Here is a 20022-nt window from a genome sequence, read left to right as displayed (position 1 = left end):
GAAGCAGTATGTATTGTGTTTTTCACGTGCTCATACACATGCAAACAATTACTCTCTTAATGACGTTTCCCTATAGTTCCACAGGATGAGTTTAAAGCTGCGCTAATCAAAGTTTTTACATTTTCTGAGGCTTAAATGTTTGGTTATTTGTTCTCGAGTGGCAAAAAAAAAAAGAACTGAAGCAGCTTTAAGAAAAGAGCAAATTTAACATCTTTATTAGGTCATAGAGAAAAATAAGACAAGTAAAAAAAAAGTTTTAGGTTTCATCAAGAAATCAAATCATCAATTTTTTCTTGTTAAAATGTATGAAAATGTGATGCATCAAGAAAGAAATGAGTCAAACCGTCAGTCTGGATTCATCCCTCTCCTCTTCTTTGACCTCTGTTCTCTACCATTTAATTAGAAACTGCAATGTTGGTTTTAATCAGGCTGGGAGATGCATCAGTCAGGACCTGCAGTTGTCATGGTAACGTTATGTCAGGGTGTACTGCTGCTGTTGGGACGGAGGGGGGGGGGGTGACTACTGTCTGGACCTCAGTGACCTCAGTCACAAGTTCCCTGATAAGAGCCACACTGTCCAATGGCAGCGCAGCAGCAGTCTGAGGCTGTGATCCTATTGGCCGAGGGAGATCCTCATCCCGCCCCTTTTCTTCTTCTCCTGCATCATCTCCTTTCTCCTCTGCTTCTTCTTTCTCCTCTTCCTTTCTCGTCTCCGTCTTAAGGTCAGTGTCTGTTTCTTGACTCTCGCTCTGCTTTTTGTTTGAGGCGTCAGCGCCCTCTGCTGGTGATGCACAGGATCTGCAGCCTTCATCGATCTGCTCACCTCCTGTTTGGGCTTCGCCATCCATCTGCTCTTTGACGCTCTCCTCCTCCTCCATCTCCTCTTCTGTCCCTTCTGTTTCCTCTCTCCTCTCTTTGATTATCTCATCTCCTTCTTTCTCTGCTGCCTCTTTGTGTTTCTGCTCTTTCAGCCTCTCTATCTCCCAGTTGTCTTTAATTTCTCCCGTTAAGTAGACAGCTCTGTCGGTGGTCTGCTGCACCGCTGTGTGCATGACAGAAGGTTCAGAGGAGCTGCAGCCAATCGCATCGCTCAGTGAGCCGAGACTGAGTTTCACCTGACCATCTGTACCAGGAGAAACCTCCTCTGATATCTGGTCTGAGGCTGATCTGAGGTCAGGTAGAGCAGGATTCTCAGACTGATCACAACCAGCTTGGACATCCGCGGACTGTGGTGAGACCAGAGGTGACGGATCTGCAGCGTCTGTGTTGGTGGAGTCAGCAGGTGGGTCAGGTGCACCACCTTCATCTTCAACAGCTACATCTGAGTTGGACGATTCGGCTGCTGTGGTTCTGATCTGGACTTCTTCTCTGGTTTCCTCGAAGCACGGAGCCTCTTTGTTTCCAGAATCATCCAACTGTTGTGTCACAACGATCTCAGGGGACAGAAGTGCTGTACTCGGGTCAGAGCTTTGAGTGGTACCGGGGTCCTGTTTGGTATCAGCAGTAAGTTCTGGGTCCCTCTGAGGTCCAACATCACCTGTCTGACTTCTCTCTTCCACCACAGGAGCAGTTTGTTTCTGGTCACGGGGCACCGTGGAGGAGGAGCGCTGAGCGTGAGCGGCCGGGCTGCCCGGTGCCGAGCGGGGGGGCGTCTGTCCCAGAAGGCTGTACTGACTGATGGCCAGATCGGAGATGTCCAATAGGAGATTGTTGCTCTTTTTACTGGCCGTGTCCTGGACCACTGAGAGACATGAAGAGGCACAGAGAGAAATCACACTTGGACCATTCACAGCACGTTGTGTATTAGAGGGAATCAAGATAATCTGTTAGATCTGCCTGTCAAAGCATCCGACAGCTTTAGGAACTCAACCGCGTCGGATTTGAGAAGCCTGTGTTGAACCATTTCAGGAAAACTTCCAAACGAACAACCCAACATTCACACCGACCTCCACGTGTACAGAGCGGAGGTGTTTTAGTACAGGCAAACTTGTACTAATATTAAATTACTGCTCCCACACTGGTGACTCTCTTTGATTCTAGTGGGTTAAACAAATACAATAAAACTATGACATGTGAGGATGGGATTCAATATGTTAAAGTGTGTGTGTGTGTGTGTGTGTGTGTGTGTCAGTATCCACACCACCACACTTAGTATGCCAGAAAAAGATTGTGGTAGTGGGGTGTGGTTTGGCTCAGCTGTAGGAGGGCCTGATTGGGGGAGTGGTTCAGGGACCGGTGCCTGGAGGAGGCTTCATTAGCCCCAGCTGCAGTGAATCATGTTTTGTCTCTCCCAACATAAAAGCACCTGGCAGGACGCCGGATGGGGCCGACTCCTGGGGACGCTGAGCAGCAGGCTGTTTGCAGACAGGACGGGTAGCATGTGCTCGAATGCCCGGCAGGAGAGCACATGCTGTGCTCCTGTGCTGTGTGCGAATAAAACACATTGAACAATATACTTTGGCTGGTCGTTGTTCATTCGTGCTGGAAGAACCCACGGTGACGGCAAGATGCATGTCACAAAGATCTATTATGTCCCAGTACATAGTATGTTACTCGGTCTGAACACTAGGAACCAGTGGGACCATATATAAAAGTGCTAGAAGGCTTTTAATTTGAAACACATACAGGCAGAGGTGATATCTGGTCTATATCGTGGTCTAACTCTATCTCTAAGTGACAGGTATTCAGACCTCACTAGTCATCTATGAAGCAGTTACAGGAAACGACATGTGTTTGCATGCGAGCGTAAACAGGAAATTCTGAAGCATCAGCTATTTCGGTGGTTCTGTGAGCTGAGTGGTGAGCAGTGTATCTGCAACCGCTGGGAAGTGGCTGAAGGCCTGATGTCATATTAAATTTGATTGTACTCTATTAATTCCCGAGGGGAAATTCTTTCACTACAGCAGCATCCTGAGGGGAGCTGCTGCAACAGGCTGCCACGACCGCGGCACCAACTAACCTGAGGTGCATGTTTTGGGTGGAAGCCGGAGAACCCGGAGAGAACCCACGCAAGCACAGGGAGAACATGCAAACTCCGCACAGAAAGGCCCAGGACCGGATTCGAACCCCGGAACCTTTTTGTTGTGAGGCGACAATGCTAACCACTGCACCACCGTGACGCCCCAATACTTCACAGTGCACTCATGTTTAATGACCACAGTTGTCTTGTATTCGGCTAATCCATGACATACACAACAAAAGATTATGGCAGGTTGTACTCGGTACTCTCACACTGTGCTCCAATATCATCTTTCAAGCTTGCACACTTGTGCTGTATTTCTCAGAAACTCTGTAGAAGTCCTGCAGGAGAGACCGCCTCAAAATGTACTCCACAATATGACAAGTTCTCAGGGAGTGTAGCCCGACCCCACCCCACCCCGCCTGACCCCGCCCCACCCGACCCCGTGTCTACACAGGAGACGTAGTACAAGCTGCAGCTGTCTGTCAAACAGGATGTGTTCAGTTCCTGTGTTGAAATGTGCCAACTGCAAAACAAGCTCGATTAATACCAGGAGCAGAGTGTCTGTTCTGTCCCACACAGACAGCTGAAATACTGCTGATGAAGCGGCTCCTGTGTAGACTCACTGAGATTTGGTCAGTGTGCAGCTAATGTTGTCGTGCTCACCTCTTTCTATCTCCTTCCTGAGGATGTTTCTCAGAACATCTTCATAGACGTTACGAACGACGATGAAGCTGCCGTAATCGGAGAAAATGAACTGCTCGAACTGCTGCAGCTCCTGGACACAGAAAACACAGAAAACACAGCTTTGCATGCAGAGTTCAGTCGGGCAGTAACTGGTGTGAGAGACGGCGGCGGACCGACGGTGTGACCTACAGTTCTCCAGCTGCTGTCCATCCTCCTGCTGAGAGAAGGCAGAGTGATCTCCAGCAGAGCCTCCTCGTAGAGCCGCCGCTGCACCACCCTGCTGTCGTAGTCCAGCTGCTGCTCACACACACACACACACACACACACACACACACACACACACACACACACACACACACACGCACACACACACAATCTTTAACATATTGAATCCCATCCTCACATGTCATAGTTTTATTGTATTTGTTTAACCCACTAGAATCAAAGAGAGTCACCAGTGTGGGAGCAGTAATTTAATATTAGTACAAGTTTGCCTGTTTTTCAACCCATAAATATGAAAAGTCACAGCTTAAAATGATCTTGCAAACATGAATAATTATTATTCACCTGTAACGTAAAGACTATTTAAAGTTATAGCGTGTATACAGGCAGCATAACACCTCATCTTTAATAAATGTTTAATCAATCTGAAGCTTATTCTTAACATCAAGACTTTTTCATGCTTGTTGTTCTTACAGAGATTTAGAGATTCTGAATATTTTTTGATATTTGTGACATCGGTGTCCGATGACACGACCTGTATGTATCAGAAGGAGCCGTAGCTTTGAAGAAAGAGCATTAGCTTAAGGTAACTTTTTTTTTACAGAGTGGACTCTGTGAAGCCCCAAAGTTCAACACGTCTCTCCATCCACGATCTCAGAAAACTGAGCGTTTTAATTCCTTTTCAGATGTTTTCAGGGATAATTCCTCTACATGAAAACAGCACAGGCTACAACATACAAGAACGGGCGTTCTGGTGGGATTGGCATGGTTGTCTACCGCCTGACAACATATCAAATATTTTCTGCAGATTGTGGCTCCTAAACAATTATCAACACTGTGATTAAAGTCACAGCAAACCCTGAGAGCAAAAGTCGGATGGAGCTCGGATCATTAATAGCTCATGCAAAGATGCCTCTTTAGTCTAATTTCACAAATGTTGAAGTTACACATGGTTGACATTCGGTGTTGTGTGATGTAACTGCTTCACCTTGACGACTCTTTCTCGAGCTCTCTCCATCTTCACAGGAAGCTGAGCGGGCTGCAGTCTGGCTGAGGACCGGAGATACTGCTCCAAGGTGTAGACGGCGCTGTCCAGCAGCTGCAACACGGACACAACAAACACTGTGACTCTGTAACCTCCACTGTGGGCTTCGACCTTTTCCTGTTTCAGCCGAGGATCTTTGCGGGACCGTGGCTGTCCTGAGGGTTGCTCCTCGTACCTGCTCCATCTCCAGATGTGCAGAATGAACCAGTCTCTGAGTGCTGCTGATTCCAAATCGCTGTTGTAAGTCTTCCAGTTTCCCTGCCAGCTGCTCCACCTGCCTGTAGCACTCATCCAGTCTGATGGAGAGCAGAATGGACAAGGCCTAAAGCACACGCACACGCACACGCACACACACACACACACACACACACACACACACACACACACACACACACACACACACACACACACACACACACAGATAAAATCACAACCATGAGCCAAAAGAAAACTAAGGAAAATAACATGTGCAGTCAACTTGCCCTGTAGTCTCTTATTCTAAAGACAGACAGAGCCACACACACACTCAGAGGACACAGAGCCTGTCTCACCGTCTTTGTGTCCTCCGTCCCTCCATTCGTGTGTGAGAAGGCGGAGCTCATCTGTGTGTGCAGTGTGTGTTGCATCCCGACAATCGCTACACTGATGTTTTCTGTGAGTGCTTGGAGGATGGAGGACAGGTAGGGTGACACGGACTCGCTGCACGCTTTCTCTGCCTCTTCACATGTGCACGCTGGAACACACACACATTCACTTCATGAGGACAAACAACAGACTCCTTGAACAGTGTTCTTTAAATAGGATTGGATGACACTTATCAGACAGGAAGCTCAGATTGTAGCCTCACATGTTGCTTTAACAGCACTGTGTTTGCTCATTATAAAAACATTCATTTTCTTGGTATGTTCTAACTTTAGGGTTTAACCGTCCACATACTGTACCTCTGACTTTCTGCTCCAGGAAGCGGTGAGAGGACATGATCTGGTCCAGGTTGGATCTGATGAGCGTCTGATTGGCTGATGCTGTCTGACGACACTCCTCCCTCATAGCCTCCAGATCTGCAGTCAGCTGTTCCAGCACCAGTGTGTAGGTCGCCTGCACTGTCTACACACACATGAATACATATAATCACATAATCATACCCCATTGAAAATGTAATTCATCTTTTAAACACAATTAATCAGTAAATTGAATACACATTTCAAGATAGCAGTGTTGAAGGAGTTTATAAATGTTTTCGGATTAATGTCTAAATTTTGTGTGTGATAAGATTATATGAGAAAAAGTCTGCATGCTTCAGTTAAAGCTGCACATATGGAGGCAGCATAACAAGCTGTTGTTAACACTACATTGATATTTAAAAATTTTAAGGCAATAAACAAGCACATATTTGGAGTTATTTTTAATATTCACTCTCCTTTTTGCTGTTTTGGTCTCTTAACTCCTGAGAAAGATTGAAATAAGAAAGATGAATAAGTAACAGAAATACTGAAAGAGCTCTGTGCCACCATCCTGTGTTCAGATCTGACTCGGTGCTTCCACGTCTTACCGTCACGTCACACACGTTTGGATGTTCTTACACCTGCAGATTTCTACCTGCTCTTCTTTCATTTTTTTGTCACCATTAAAATTATCCTGCGTGATTCTGCTGAGCTCAGCTGAACTGTGCGGAAAGCACCAGAGATTTACTTTCAAATGAAACTGGTGGCTATAAAAGATCTGTAAAATGATTCAAATATAATTAAGAAAAAAAAATTATATTCAATATTTTGTATCCCTGTACATGCTGCTGTAACATAAAAAAAAATGTCCCTCTGAGGGATTAATAACGTATATATATCTATCTAAAAACACAAGCTGTACATGCTGCTTCACCAAAGCCTCCTCTTGGTTTAGCTTATTTTTCTTTTAGTTTATCTCTTCTCTAATTTCTGACAAGTGTTTCCTGGAGATGCATGTGGACACACATGATGATGCCAGGTGCGAAGTTTGTACTTGTTCATGCTGACCACTTGTGATCTGATCACCCAGAACGGATACTAACGTCCGATGTCAACAGGCTCAAAGACCTCAATAGTGCAAAAGCTCGGTAGAGTTGTAAACACAATGTAGTGTTTAATATAATAATTTCATTAACTTTCATAATCAAAAAATTGGTTAGTGCAGATTTTGAGAATTTTTTTTTTTTTCATGATTTACTCTCACATTTTTTAAATTCTTGAATGCACAACTTTGAATTACTTCATTATGAAGCTGATCTTTGGTCAACATGCGGCTGAGCATGTGGTGCCTCTTTCACGCTGGATATTCTGACAGACTTCAATGTAAACAGGTTTCACTCTGAACTACTTTTTACCAGAGAAGTTGTTCTTCTGAAATCTGAAAACCAATCAAATACAGTAGATCTAAAACTATCTCCATGGCTGGAGGCCTCCAGGTTTTAGTGGTCGTTTCTGATTCGAGCGAACTTGTCCTTTAACATCATCATGTCCACTATTGGAGGCCTTCATGGACTGTATGTTGCCTTCAGGGACTGTCTGAATCAACTGAGCACCAACAGCATGAATGCAACAGAGAGGACAACATACAGTAGACTCGGAGTATTAGTTTAACTCACTGCCAACCACAGTCGTATCCTTTCAGTCTTCTTGCCCTTCACCTTGGACTGAAGCTGACTCTGTAACCATGGCAACACTTCCTCCATTGCCTGGGAGGCCAGCACCTGCACAGACAAACGCAGCGTTTATGAAGCTCATCGGACGAGGAACCGCTGACACACTTGAGGCTGAAGTAAGAGTGTATCTGCTCACTTGTTCCTCAGTGCCCAGCAGCTTTTCCCAGGATTCATAGCATCCTTTGTCCTGCCGGTAGAGTCGGAGGGCGCGGGCGAACGCCTGGCTCTCATGGGATGAATCACACCAGGGGTCTGCAGGGAGAGCAGACTGAGTTAGGATTCTGAAAGAGTTTGGTGGAAGTCATTCCTTTCTCTGAACTAAACTCTTGTTCCCTCCGTGGATGTTGGACATCAGTGTCTGACTCTCACACTCATCGAACACACTGGACCAACGACAGTCGCAGGGACGCACTATCTTAAAATACTGTTATTAAAAAGTAAAAGATACAGATTTAAAAACATGGATACTGTAAAAAAATATATATATATCCTGACAGAAAACAACATGAATTTCACGGGCAAAAACTAATTTGATCACATGACACATGATTGTGCACATGAAACATATATTTGACCCATGGGAAACATATGGAACCTTTTCATGGTCTATTGTGTGAAGCCCATGTAGATTCCCATGTGAAAATATTTCCAGATTTTTGTTGCAACATGTGTCTCATGTGATCATGTTTCCCAGGTGGAAAACATGTGAAACTCCTGTTTTACTCTAATGGTTGTAAAAGTGAAGTATAGAGTCTGTCTTAAGAGAACTTCCCATTTTACATGTATTTTATTTCAGGTTGGCAGGATTCTTCCTTAGAATGAAAACTTGAATTGTATTCCTGAAATCATTATCAGAATGACCAGCTGATAAATTAAACATCACTTTTCTCTTCTTTCACCGCTATGAACACACACGGTGGTTCATTTGAACTCGGTCTCAGATACAGTGTGCTGCTGCCACAAATAATCAGTAAATCGGAATTAATCCACAGCTGAAAATAATCCCCAACAAATGTGTTATACTTCCTAAAACTGTTTAAATAATAAAAAAAAATACAGCGTCCAGCTGTTGAAGGAAATCTATTTAAAATGGTGGCGTCGGCGTTACGGTTGACCAAGAACCACATATTGAACGCCCTTCCCCAACTCCCCTTTCTGGTCATATCTTTACTGTCAGGCATAAAATGGGCCCAAAATAAATCATGAAAAATCAAACCGTTGTAGAAACATATGTAAATAAAGCGATATGAGTGGTAAATACCCTTCATCTAATTCTTTCATCTGTTTAACAGTTTAAGTCCTGCTGTTAATTTTCACATTCTGCATTCACACTGCTTTGATTTCTCCTGTTCAGGCACACCATCTAGTTTTTCTGTGTTTAATGGTGTCAGCTTCTACATCTCTTACTTTCAACACTCTCATGTTCTGTTTTTGTCTTTGCTGAATCACATTATTACGCCTTTTCTTGTCCAGTGTCAGGAGTCTGGTTTTCCTCCGTTTTGCCCCCGATCACCTCTCCTCCTCTGTCCTCCTCTCCTCTCCTCCTGTGTCCCCTCAGTCCCCTGTCTGCTTGTTCTGTGTCCTCCTCTTCTCACCTCCCGTGGCCACGCCCCTCACCAGTCCCAGCAGCTGCAGCCACTCACCCCAGATCACCACCTGCAGGTGTGCTGCATCTCCCTGATCACCTCCCCGGACTATATGTACCCTGCCCCTGCACTCCTCTGGTGGTCGGTTCATTAGTTAGTCACCCGTCCGTCCTGTTCCCGTTCCTCCGGCTTCTGTTCCTCCTGCGGAGCTCCCTGTCGGAGTCACCAGTCGGTGGAGTTGCCCTCCCGACTCAGAGGATTATAGACTCTGTTTCTTCCAGCGGTCCTGTCTGCTGGTCCGCCAGCTGCCCTGCCAGCCGTGTCTCCCCGGATCAGTCGGTTGAGTTGCCCTCCCGACTTGGAAGCAAGTGGACACTATAGGTGCCACCTTTTGGTTTGTTTGTTTGTTTGTTTTTATTTATGGAAATAAAAGACTGTATTTTGTACCCGAGTCTGTGAGCCTGCATTTGGGTTCTGGTAAAACACCCACCACATAACATCCAGTTCCTTATGAGGCATTTGGACACCTCTTTTCTAACTTAATTGATTGCAAAGATTTGAGGAACAGAAAGCTCCACTAATGCTGAGAAAGCACACTTCTTTTTACCGTCAACATCCTCGATATGAATCACACGAGTGCAGCTAAGAGCTGACAGCTATGAGACCATTTCCCCACTGATGTCACTGACTCATGAAGAGATGTACTCCAATAGTTAATGTGTTGCAACACCAGCGACACAGTTTGAAGTAAAAAAAAAAAACTTTCACAAGTTGACACAAGCACCATCATCACCCGTTTCTGAACGGTTTGCTCACTTCTGTCTGAATTAATCCAGAGGGTGGCGGTTTACACACACAAAATGGTTTCTGTTACAATTTGAATTAAAAGTTTCAAGTTAAAAGCTGCATGTTAAACTCTCGGGTCATATTTCCAAAGTGTTGCAGTAAATAAGAGCAGTTTTTGTCCTAAACTATCTTTATTTACTCAGTCTAACAAAAGGACTGTGTTGCCCACACCGTGACCGACATGGTGATATGTCCCACAATTCATAAATACACTCATGCAACATTCATGAATGTATTTCTGATGCACACACAAATATTTATTGTTTAATATACAACTAAAATACAGAAATACACATATTTGAAAGTATTTGTAATTTTTGTAAAAAAAACATTTTTGGATGTTGTTGAATTTATATACAAACTGTTGACTTACATTTATTTTGTGAACCTCACTGCATTTGTGTGTGGATTTGTTTAACTTGCGTTTATGAAACACTTTTATTTTGTCAAATGTCACACAAATGCAGTGAGATTCACAAAATAAAGGCAGTTCGTAAATGTAAGTCAACAGTTTGTATATAAATTTAACATCCAAAAGTGTTTTTCATCAAAATTACAAATACTTTTTAATACATGTATTTGTGGAATTCATTAACTACATATAACAAGAAACATAATAAGAAATATTTGTGTGTCCATCAGAAATACATTTATGATTTTTTTTCTGAGTGCATTTATGAATTATGAGGCAGATCTGACTGCATACCAGAGCTCTACAAATTCGACCCTCCACACAGTTTGATAGTAGACGGAGTGTGTGTGTGTGTGTGTGTGTGTGTGTGTGTGTGTGTGTGTGTGTGTGTGTGTGTGTGTGTGTGTGTGTGTGTGTGTGTGTGTGTATGTGTCTGTGTGAGTGAGTGAGTGAGTGAGTGAGTGAGTGAGTGAGTGAGTGAGTGAGTGAGTGAACGGTCAAAGACCGGCTGGTGAGCACAGTAGAGCATTTAGCACTTAGAGTTGGATATTTCCCTCATGGAGACCAAAACACAGCTAAAACAGAGTCAGTGCTGAAATTACATTCATGAGATGGTCAGAAAAAAACAACTCAACAGCTCATGAATATGTAAAATGATCTGTTGTATGCTCACCAGTTCATTACATCAATTTAAAATGTGATGGTATGTCAATGTTGTGCTCATTACTTGTTTCTACTGCCCCCAAATGCTCCCAGGTTTTCCCCAAAAACTGGATAAACTACTGTAAATACTTTACAAAAAATACACACAAGTTTATTTACAATTAGTTTCTCTTATTTGATTTTTTTTTGTTGATTTTATACACTTTATTAATCCCCGAGGGGAAATTTCTTCACTACAGCAGGGGGGCTCTCAGGGGGGAGATGCTGCAGCAGGCTGCCACTAGCGCGGCGCCAGGTAACCTGACCTGAGGTGCATGTTTTTGGATGATGGGAGGAAGCCGGAGAACCCGGAGAGAACCCACGCAAGCACAGGGAGAACATGCAAACTCCGCACAGAAAGGCCCAGGACCGGATTCGAACCCAGAACCTTTTTTTTGCTGTGAGGCGACAGTGCTAACCACTGCCCCTATCCCCACATTAAGTCGCTATGACTAATATTTTGACAAAAAGTTGCATATTTGCACAACTAACAGGCATAAAGTAAAAGTAGCAGTCATTTAAAGTGGTGTTTCTGGACGCCTGGCTAAAGGCTAAATATTCACTCTTTATGAACTCTGTCTGGTATGTTTATAAATTTAAAGGTTCATAAATAAATACAAAATACATTTCAAAGATGTTCATAAATAAAATGAGAACGTTGTTTGAAGAAGAGACTGATGTATTACTTTGGGATCAATACGATGAATACTGTTTAATGCACTGGGGCTTCTTTAGATATCTAAAGTGAAATAGTCACTGGCATTGTTTCATGTTTCACTGCTCAGGATATCTTTGTGCAGATATGACACGCTGGGTTTTCACAACTTGAAGTAGAGGGGCTTGTTTTTGGTTTGTACCCTGGCTAACCACACAGGAAGTCAGCAGCATTAATATTTGTATCTGTTGCCCGGGCGACTGCCACAACAGGCTGACAGGCTGAAGATGAGCCAACCGGAAGCAGCCTCAGATACAGCAGGAAGAAATGTTTCAAACCCTCATCTGATATCATACACATGTAAAGTGCTCAAATACTGCTTCAGCTGTCAGAAAGATTTTCAATCGGGGAGAATTCACAGCATGTGATTATACATCAGGCATCATTTTATAAAATTGACTTTGTTAATTAAAAGAAACTTCTAAAGACTTATTATTAGGTTTTTGTTTTAATTGTCTGTTAGCCATTCAAATGAATACTTTAACATTGTAGAAATAAAGGCCTATTTGCCGTCTTTCCAGCTGTACATGGACATGTTTTGCCTGGTTAGCAGAAAAGAAATGTCTGTCTACAGTTTGTTAATCAGTGTATGAGCTGGAGTCATGGTGGCTCTGAGTTTCATGCTGTTACTATTTCTTGAACAATATAAGGCTGCAGGATATATCCTGAGGTAGAAGTAGTTAGTGGGCTCTGTGGAAGATTACCTGCTCTCCCTGTAGATATGATGACTCACTCCAAGGTAACGAAAACACAACAATTCTCAGTTTCAGGTTGATTACACAGAAATGAGACCTAACTATGAATATTATGTTTAATTCCTACCAATAGATCGCTGAACCTTTAAAACACTACATATTTCAAACACAATGGGGTAAAGGTCGGCCACAGAGAAAATGTGAGTGTTTTACCAAGGTTGCGGTGTCTGATGCAGGTCTGGAGGCTGAACAGGAAGTGATCTCGTTCCTCCTCTCGTTGAAACAGGAAGCAGGTGTGACCTGTGTGAGGCAGGTGTAGATACACAGCAAATACATCTGGAGACGAATCCACTGGAGGAGAATCTTCCTTCACTCCTAGACACACGTACACACACACACACGTACACACACACACACACACACACACACACACACACACACACACACACACACACACACACACACACACACACACACACACACACACACACACACACACACACACACACACACACACACACACGTACACACACACACACACACACACACACACACACACACACACACACACACACACACACACACACACACACACACACAGAAAATTATTTATCTAATAATCCAGGTGAAGATAATAATATTTTATATTTTGTAGAAATGGTTTAGTAGCCAAGAGAAAGAATTAAATCTTCCCGTGTTTGCACTCAAATGTGTCCTCTTTTACAGATGTCTCTTTTATAATAATTGTCAAAGGAGAAAATATCTTTTGAGCCACGGGAGATTTCTTTTTTTTTTTGTTGCACTTTTGCGAGTGACCTGTGTGTTACATTCGCAGCAGGTCTGAGTAACATCTATATATCCAGTGGTGATAAAGTGATACAGTAAAGGGATCGGGATGCTTTGTGTGAATTCAGCAGTTTGAAGACAGTCTGTACTTTTCCTGTTTAGATGTTCTACCAAACATTATTACACACATGGTGAACATCTCAATCAGTGCACATAATCCACACTTTATCATAAAGGTTGATATCATTTCTGGGTATGAACATGCCAGCGATTGGTAAATACCATTGAGTATTCCAGCACAGGTTTTCTCCAGGTGAGCTCTGGACTCCGCATCTGTGGTGAACACACTGCCCCCTGCTGGCTGGAGTACCAACTTAGCTGCACATCCACGATTGAAAGTCTACAATTGGAAACACAAGCAACAATCCCAACACCAAGACACAAATCATTTAAATAGCATATGCCATGTGCAACAGTGCACTGGATTCCTTCACCTACACTCAATAGAGTAAAACTACTCTAATGTGTGCTACCAATGTGTATTGAGTGTGTGACTGTCTTCTTTGTTAAATAATTAAGTCATAACTACATGTAATGAACCTTTACACTCACTATAAGCACCTTTAAACTCTTTAATAACACACCAATAATTATGAAACTTTTAAAATGTTAAAATATCAATAAACAGATTATTGACCCGAAAACTGGCCTAAACAATATCAGAATAAAGCGAGTAACTTTGCCTATAAGGTGTTGACTAAGTAAAATAAATGCACCAGTTTTATAATTATTAATTTCCTTTTTAAGTTAAGTACTTTTCACTCAACTACTTTTAGAGTTTCTACAAATACATTAAAGGCATATTAAACCTCAAATTAGTCACAAAAATGGCAAAGGGGTATTAACAATACTAAACGCCAAGTAAATCACAAAAATATAATGAGACAAACACATTCAATATTTGTGTGCGTAAGTGTGTGTGTGTGTGTGTGTGTGTGTGTTACCTCCATGTTGTCATGTATCTCCACTCTGTAGTCTCTCCTCAGGACAACGTGTCTCTCCCTGGATTTCTTTCCATGCTCATCCCAGCAGGAGAACTTAACACTCCCTTGGTATAGCACCTCCTCTGGGGCATACTGAGGCTGCACACACACACACACACACACACACACACACACACACACACACACACACACACACACACACACACACACACACACACACACACACACACACACACACACACACACACACACACACATTGATTAGCCTTTAAGATAATTAGAATAACGCTAATCCAGATGCATCCAGTATAAATATAGTTTGTATAAACCAGTGTTGATTGATTGATGGATTGACAGGTTCAGCTCCTACCCTGTGTGTGAGCAACAGGCCCCTTCTTTCTTTCTTTGGCTCCAGCTCCTGGTGTAAGTGTCCAAAGTAAGCGACAGCGTACTGCTGCTGGTAAAACACACTGAAGCTCTGGAACATGCTGTCGACAAGTCCTGGACGCACAGAAACACAAACACAAAAACACTTCTCACAACTATTGACATAATATTTTCCACATGCTGTATGCAAAGAAGAAAATATTCAACCCCATTCAGGATCTTTCAGAAACTAAGTCTTAGATTCCGATTACTCAAACAGAGTCAGCTAATATTCATCTTCCCAAACATCTGACAACCATAGTCTTAATCAGATTAGCATTGGGTTAAAGTGTGTTCTTTGTTCAAATAACTTCGAGCATATGGAAAAGTCAATATTTCACCAGTTTATCTTTGTTAGCTTTTTTATATATATATATATATATATATATATATATATATATATATATATATATATATATATATATATATATATATACTGTATATACACAGCGGTAACTGATAATCCCATCTGGGCTTTTTGTTTCTCTTCCTGCACATTTATTTTTGCTCCCTGTTTTTGTTTGTGTGTTTTTGTTTGATTTTATCTGTGCAACATAAATACTTGTGCGTCCTAATTGTTGGTGGTGCTTCTAGTTTTTTGGACCAATCTTAGAGAATAACCTATAGAGTTATCACCATACTTTGCAGTGCTCCTGAGCTCTACAGAGCGTTTTGGTTTCTTTTAGCTCACTATTTAGATTTTATTGCCAGCAATGTTCCTGTTTTGGTTCACTATCGCCACTCTCAACAACATTTTCTCAGCAGACCAAATCAGCATCCAGCTGGTGAACACAGTGGAGCATTTCACTGCTAAGAAGCCTGAATTAATGGAGATTCAAATTAAGCTCAAAGGAGAGGAACCATTGCACCTACATTCATCAGGTGAATCATCAAACACTTCCAAGTACTATTGTACAACTAAATTAGTTGTTTTTAGTTCGTTCCACTGCCCCACTCGTGATTAAAAAGACTTCCCACCCATTTGAAGTTACATTATCAAAGTACATCTAGTGAGGTTTTAGTCGAGTGGAGATGAGGAGGTATCTCTTGGAACGACCTTTGGTCTCCAGGAAGACTTTTTCATTCAATAATTTCAAATGGTTTAAACAAGCTTTGGCGGGGGAAATAAGACCCGCCCATTGAGATAAATAATGTCTATCAGGAAGTGATTTTTGGGGGATGCTTTTCTGCTCTGAGTAGTTTGTAGGACAATTTGTAGAAGATGAGGTGAGGAGAAAGCAGCATTCCTCTCACATAAAGGATGAACTCCAGCAAATACACAAACATCATTTAAAAGTGTATGAATTTGGCAGCTTGTTTCCAAAATTAATTTTTATTTCTGTCTTTAAATGCTTTGTATCCTGGTCTGTGTGTGATTTCGTTTGCTGCTCTAACATCTATAAATTGGAAGCTCTTGATGGTCTTAAATGTGGATCATAATCTGTTGTTTATCATTTGTTTACTTTTAGTGGCGAGGATCGCATATTCTTTGGCTCTACGTCTGGCTGGACTTTCATCTTACACACTGACACAGATAAAGACAGAGCGACATCAGACAACCCATAACAATATAATAGTTGGAAATGGCTGTAATTAGTTTGGCAGCTAATCTTAGTGACAGGATGTGACCGTGCTGATAACATTTATAGGAATGCACACAGGGAGAGATACGCAGAAAAATTCACACAGCACATCATTTTTGTCTTGTATTGTTGTCATCATTGATTTGAAGTTAAAAATTAAAGTCAACTAATTTTTTTTTTTTTTATTAGACTTTAAATTATAATTTCCCCGTACATGTCACTATCACACCCAAATCACCCTACAGGCCTCGTGTCATTTAACTGCAGTCTGATTCAGAGGACCCTTGTTGCATGTCACACCCCTCCATACGTTTCCTGTCTGCCTCTGAACTGAAAGCTGTCCAATAAAAGCAAAAATACATTAATGTCGTCTATTAGACTGCAATCCAACAAAACATTACAAACTGCAGCCCCCAAAACAACCATGTATTTTGAATAAGCTCCCCTCTGCCAGTGACCTCTAGTGAGGTTGTCCCACCAGTCAGTGCAAATGTTGGGAAATCATTTGTATACAGTACAAGCACAATATCAACTGTTGTGATGCAGCTGTGGACTCTGTGGTTGTAATTAAATACTCTGAACAGCAGTTATCAACTTTAAGAAATTGTCAGTCCAGATCCCATTAACTGATCCAATAAAGTGAGACATGAGACAGGGGCAGAAGGCAAAAAGGCTTTTTATCTGCTACTACACACTAAAACGTAACTGCTGCTGCAGCCACTTCTACAATACATACAAGTATCACTATTATTGCTGCTCTTACTATGACTACCAGTGTCCCTGTCACCCCTACACCCCTGCAGCTTCAGTCATTTCACTTTTACTTGACATTTCTCCGTCTCTCTCCTCCTTCCAATTCTATTTATTAAATCCCTTCTCTATAGAAAGCTCATATTGAGATGTAAGATATCTCAATTGTTAAATTTATTTTTTGCAACTGTTGGTAAAAATAAGTGAAGAAAAGTGAGTGATGTTACCTTTGATGTGGCTGATTTTGGCCTCATCCAACAGGCCAGAAGAAGATGCTCCCATAATCTATGTTTCCTTTCTTCACAAATGTCTGTAGAAAAGCTGAATTGGGTTGTTTGGACGTGTAAACGGTGAACACAGGAAGTTTATATGTCATACATGTCAGCTGCTCGAATGTGTCAAGAGTCTTTTTTTCACTCAGCACATTTCTTCTGTTCTCTGTGGCCAGATGGGCGGAACTGATGTATGAGGTGAAGTTTGTCCTCTAAACAGCTGTAGCATCTGTGTCTGACTTGGAGCGCCATCTGCTGGTACACACTGACATGAAACAGCTCTGACATTATTAAATGATGATTTTATTACTGTAATGAGTTTGAGGAAAAAGTGATCATAGATAATCATTGTAAACAACTATTCTCTTGTGTTTCACAAGGTTTGTTTACACTTTTTTAAATTAATGTTTGTTTCTCACTTAAACCTTTTTTTTTTTCAGGATCTCCACAATTTCAGGCAGTTTTCAGACCTCTTCACTTTTTGCCCACTTTATTGTCTTGTAGATGTTATTTAAAACAAATTAATTTTGTTTAAAGTTTGTCAAAAGGCAGCCTGCGTAGGCCAAACCAGTCAGCAACAGAGGTAGAACAAACCCTGGTCATGTCATTGTAACACCATTGTAATACAGTCTCACAGAAAAGATACCAAACAGTAGTTCTGGAGGGCCTTTTACAATATTTGTGATTTTCCACCATGTATTCTCCTACAGTCACTACACAATAGGAGTTAACTTGGAAAAAACGGACCATTGTAACAAACCACCTTTTGGTGAAGTATAACATAATATAACTTAGAGTTAGAATGTTTTTGGCCTTCAAGATTGTTATAAATACTGATACTAATATATTCATTAAATCAGCCAAAGCAAATCTAATTTTGAAGACCGGGTGGTGGATGAAATAAGGCAAACAAAACAAAAGTACAACAATACAGCAAAAATACAGCAAATGTATATTTCTCCAGCTCTGAGGAGGGCTCCCTTTAATGAAACTGAGGTTGTAGCTTGTAGTCTACCTTCCTGCTACAGGTAAGAACAGCCTTTTGGATTTTAACATTTAGTTATTGAGTTATTGATTCGGAAAGTTTGAATCTGCCAATATCTTTTTAACTTTACTGTAGACCTTTACGAAGCACACATCTAAATTAAGCTTGGTGGGAGCACCGCAACAGACTTACTTTCTACATCAGTGCACGTAAACGAGTGGTTCTCAAACTGTGGGGCGCGTCCCTCTAGTGGGGCGCAGTGGTATTACAGGTGGGGCGCAGGGGGAAATGCAGAATTTTTTTATTTCAAGAACTTTATTGAGAAGTTCACATATTACAAAAGTACAAAGTACACGGACATAAAACTAAGTAAAATGCCTGTACTTTTGTGTAAATGTTTACGTTACGCCATTAACAGATTCCGCTTGCGCGACGGCCAAGATCCTCGCCGACTCACGTGTAGCTTAGTGTGCACGTCCGACTCTACCCGGAGGCTGAGGTTTACAGCTCTAACACTGAGTGAGTTCTGGCTCGGTGTGGAGAGGGACCATCCACTCATCGGACAGAGGGTTGTGGGCATTCTGCTTCCCTTCGCCACATCCTACCTCTGTGAGATCGGCTTTCCTGCTGTTGCCTCTCTCAAAACAAAATGCAGATCTAAGCTCAACATTGAGCATGAATTGAGAGTGGCCGTATCAAGTCTGCAACCCCGTTTTAAAAATATTTGTATTGAAAAGCAGGCTCATTGCAGCCACTAATACTGATAAAAGGTGACAGCTCACACATATCTGCACTAATTGTATTTAGTTTTTCACAGGTTGCACTTTATTGTTGTCTTGAAAAGATATTCAGTGCAAAACAGGTTAATTGCAGCCACAATAAGCTATTTTTTTGGGCCAAATATTACTTATTATTTGCACAGATAGAACTTTATTTGCATTGTTCTAACAAAGTGATTGCACATTTTATTTGTTTTTGTCTGATGGAGCAATCTGGTTTACTTGAAAGTGATTGCAATTTTCTTTATTCTATTATTTGAAAAAGCACCGATGGAGGAGTCACAAAATGTTGTTATTTCAATAAAAATCCAACATGGACCACTTTGTTACAATTTTGTTGGGGCGGTGGGGCGTGAACATTTTTCTTCCTCCAAAGTGGGGCCGTGACAAAAAAAGTTTGAGAACCACTGACCTAAACCACGCCTGCCCTAATATAGCTAGTACATGAGACTTCCTGATTTGTTGGCCTAAGTCAAAATACTGAGAAATGTTCTCATTATTTTTAGATATTAAGTCACAATATAGAAATAGTAAATCAATATTTGGAGATAATTTCTCATTACGATTCGTCGGATGTTTTTTTTCTTTCATCTCACTTGGAAACGGGCTTCCTGGTGTCACCTCACCAAAATGGGTTTGATGTCTTCCTTCCAGCAGACAAAAAAAATTGCCGTGGCTAAATAAAAAGGGTTAAATAAAGAAAACTCCCCTTTAGTATAACACATTGGCATTTTTGCAAAGTCAGCATGTCCATGTGGAAAAGGAACTAAATCAATCCGTTTTCTGTCCTGACTGTAGAGCTGCATTAAGAGTGAATTGAACCAACCCGACACACTGCTCCTTTAATCTCAAGCGTCCAACCTGAATTCATGCTCTACCCTGCGCGCGCGCTCT

General features: G+C 41.8%; 1 protein-coding gene across 1 annotated transcript; it reads right to left on the bottom strand.

Annotated features, from left to right (window-relative positions):
* Window positions 1-232: 232 nt before the first annotated feature.
* On the bottom strand, window positions 233-17467 carry LOC138631122 (protein Niban 1-like). The gene is made up of 14 exons (XM_069715887.1): window positions 17320-17467; window positions 14704-14834; window positions 14334-14471; window positions 13612-13729; window positions 12757-12918; window positions 7724-7839; window positions 7531-7635; window positions 5855-6017; window positions 5465-5646; window positions 5089-5235; window positions 4857-4967; window positions 3836-3943; window positions 3626-3737; window positions 233-1741 (listed from the first exon to the last, which is right to left on the bottom strand). Exons 1-14 carry the CDS (start codon window positions 17372-17374, stop codon window positions 462-464), a joined length of 2928 nt encoding a protein of 975 aa, XP_069571988.1. The 5' UTR covers window positions 17375-17467; the 3' UTR covers window positions 233-461.
* Between the last annotated feature and the right edge of the window lie 2555 nt (window positions 17468-20022).

Source organism: Brachyistius frenatus, unplaced genomic scaffold, assembly GCF_029030835.1.
Source record: "Brachyistius frenatus isolate BFR_SWC_R1_liver_20210118 unplaced genomic scaffold, ASM2903083v1 Contig_149, whole genome shotgun sequence".
Classification (NCBI taxonomy): domain Eukaryota; kingdom Metazoa; phylum Chordata; class Actinopteri; family Embiotocidae; genus Brachyistius; species Brachyistius frenatus.
The sequence above is the reverse complement of the archived record's forward strand: the minus strand, read 5'-3'. Positions and strand labels throughout refer to the sequence as shown.

Bases quoted from the DNA above. Each gene is read 5' to 3' on its own strand.
- LOC138631122 (XM_069715887.1), bottom strand. From the start codon at position 17,374: ATGGGAGCATCTTCTTCTGGCCTGTTGGATGAGGCCAAAATCAGCCAC. The intron at 13,730-14,333 runs GTAACACACACA...TTCCAATTGTAG, and splicing joins AGATACATGACAACATGGAG to ACTTTCAATCGTGGATGTGC. The intron at 3,738-3,835 runs GTAGGTCACACC...TTCTGTGTCCAG, and splicing joins TGGACAGCAGCTGGAGAACT to GAGCTGCAGCAGTTCGAGCA.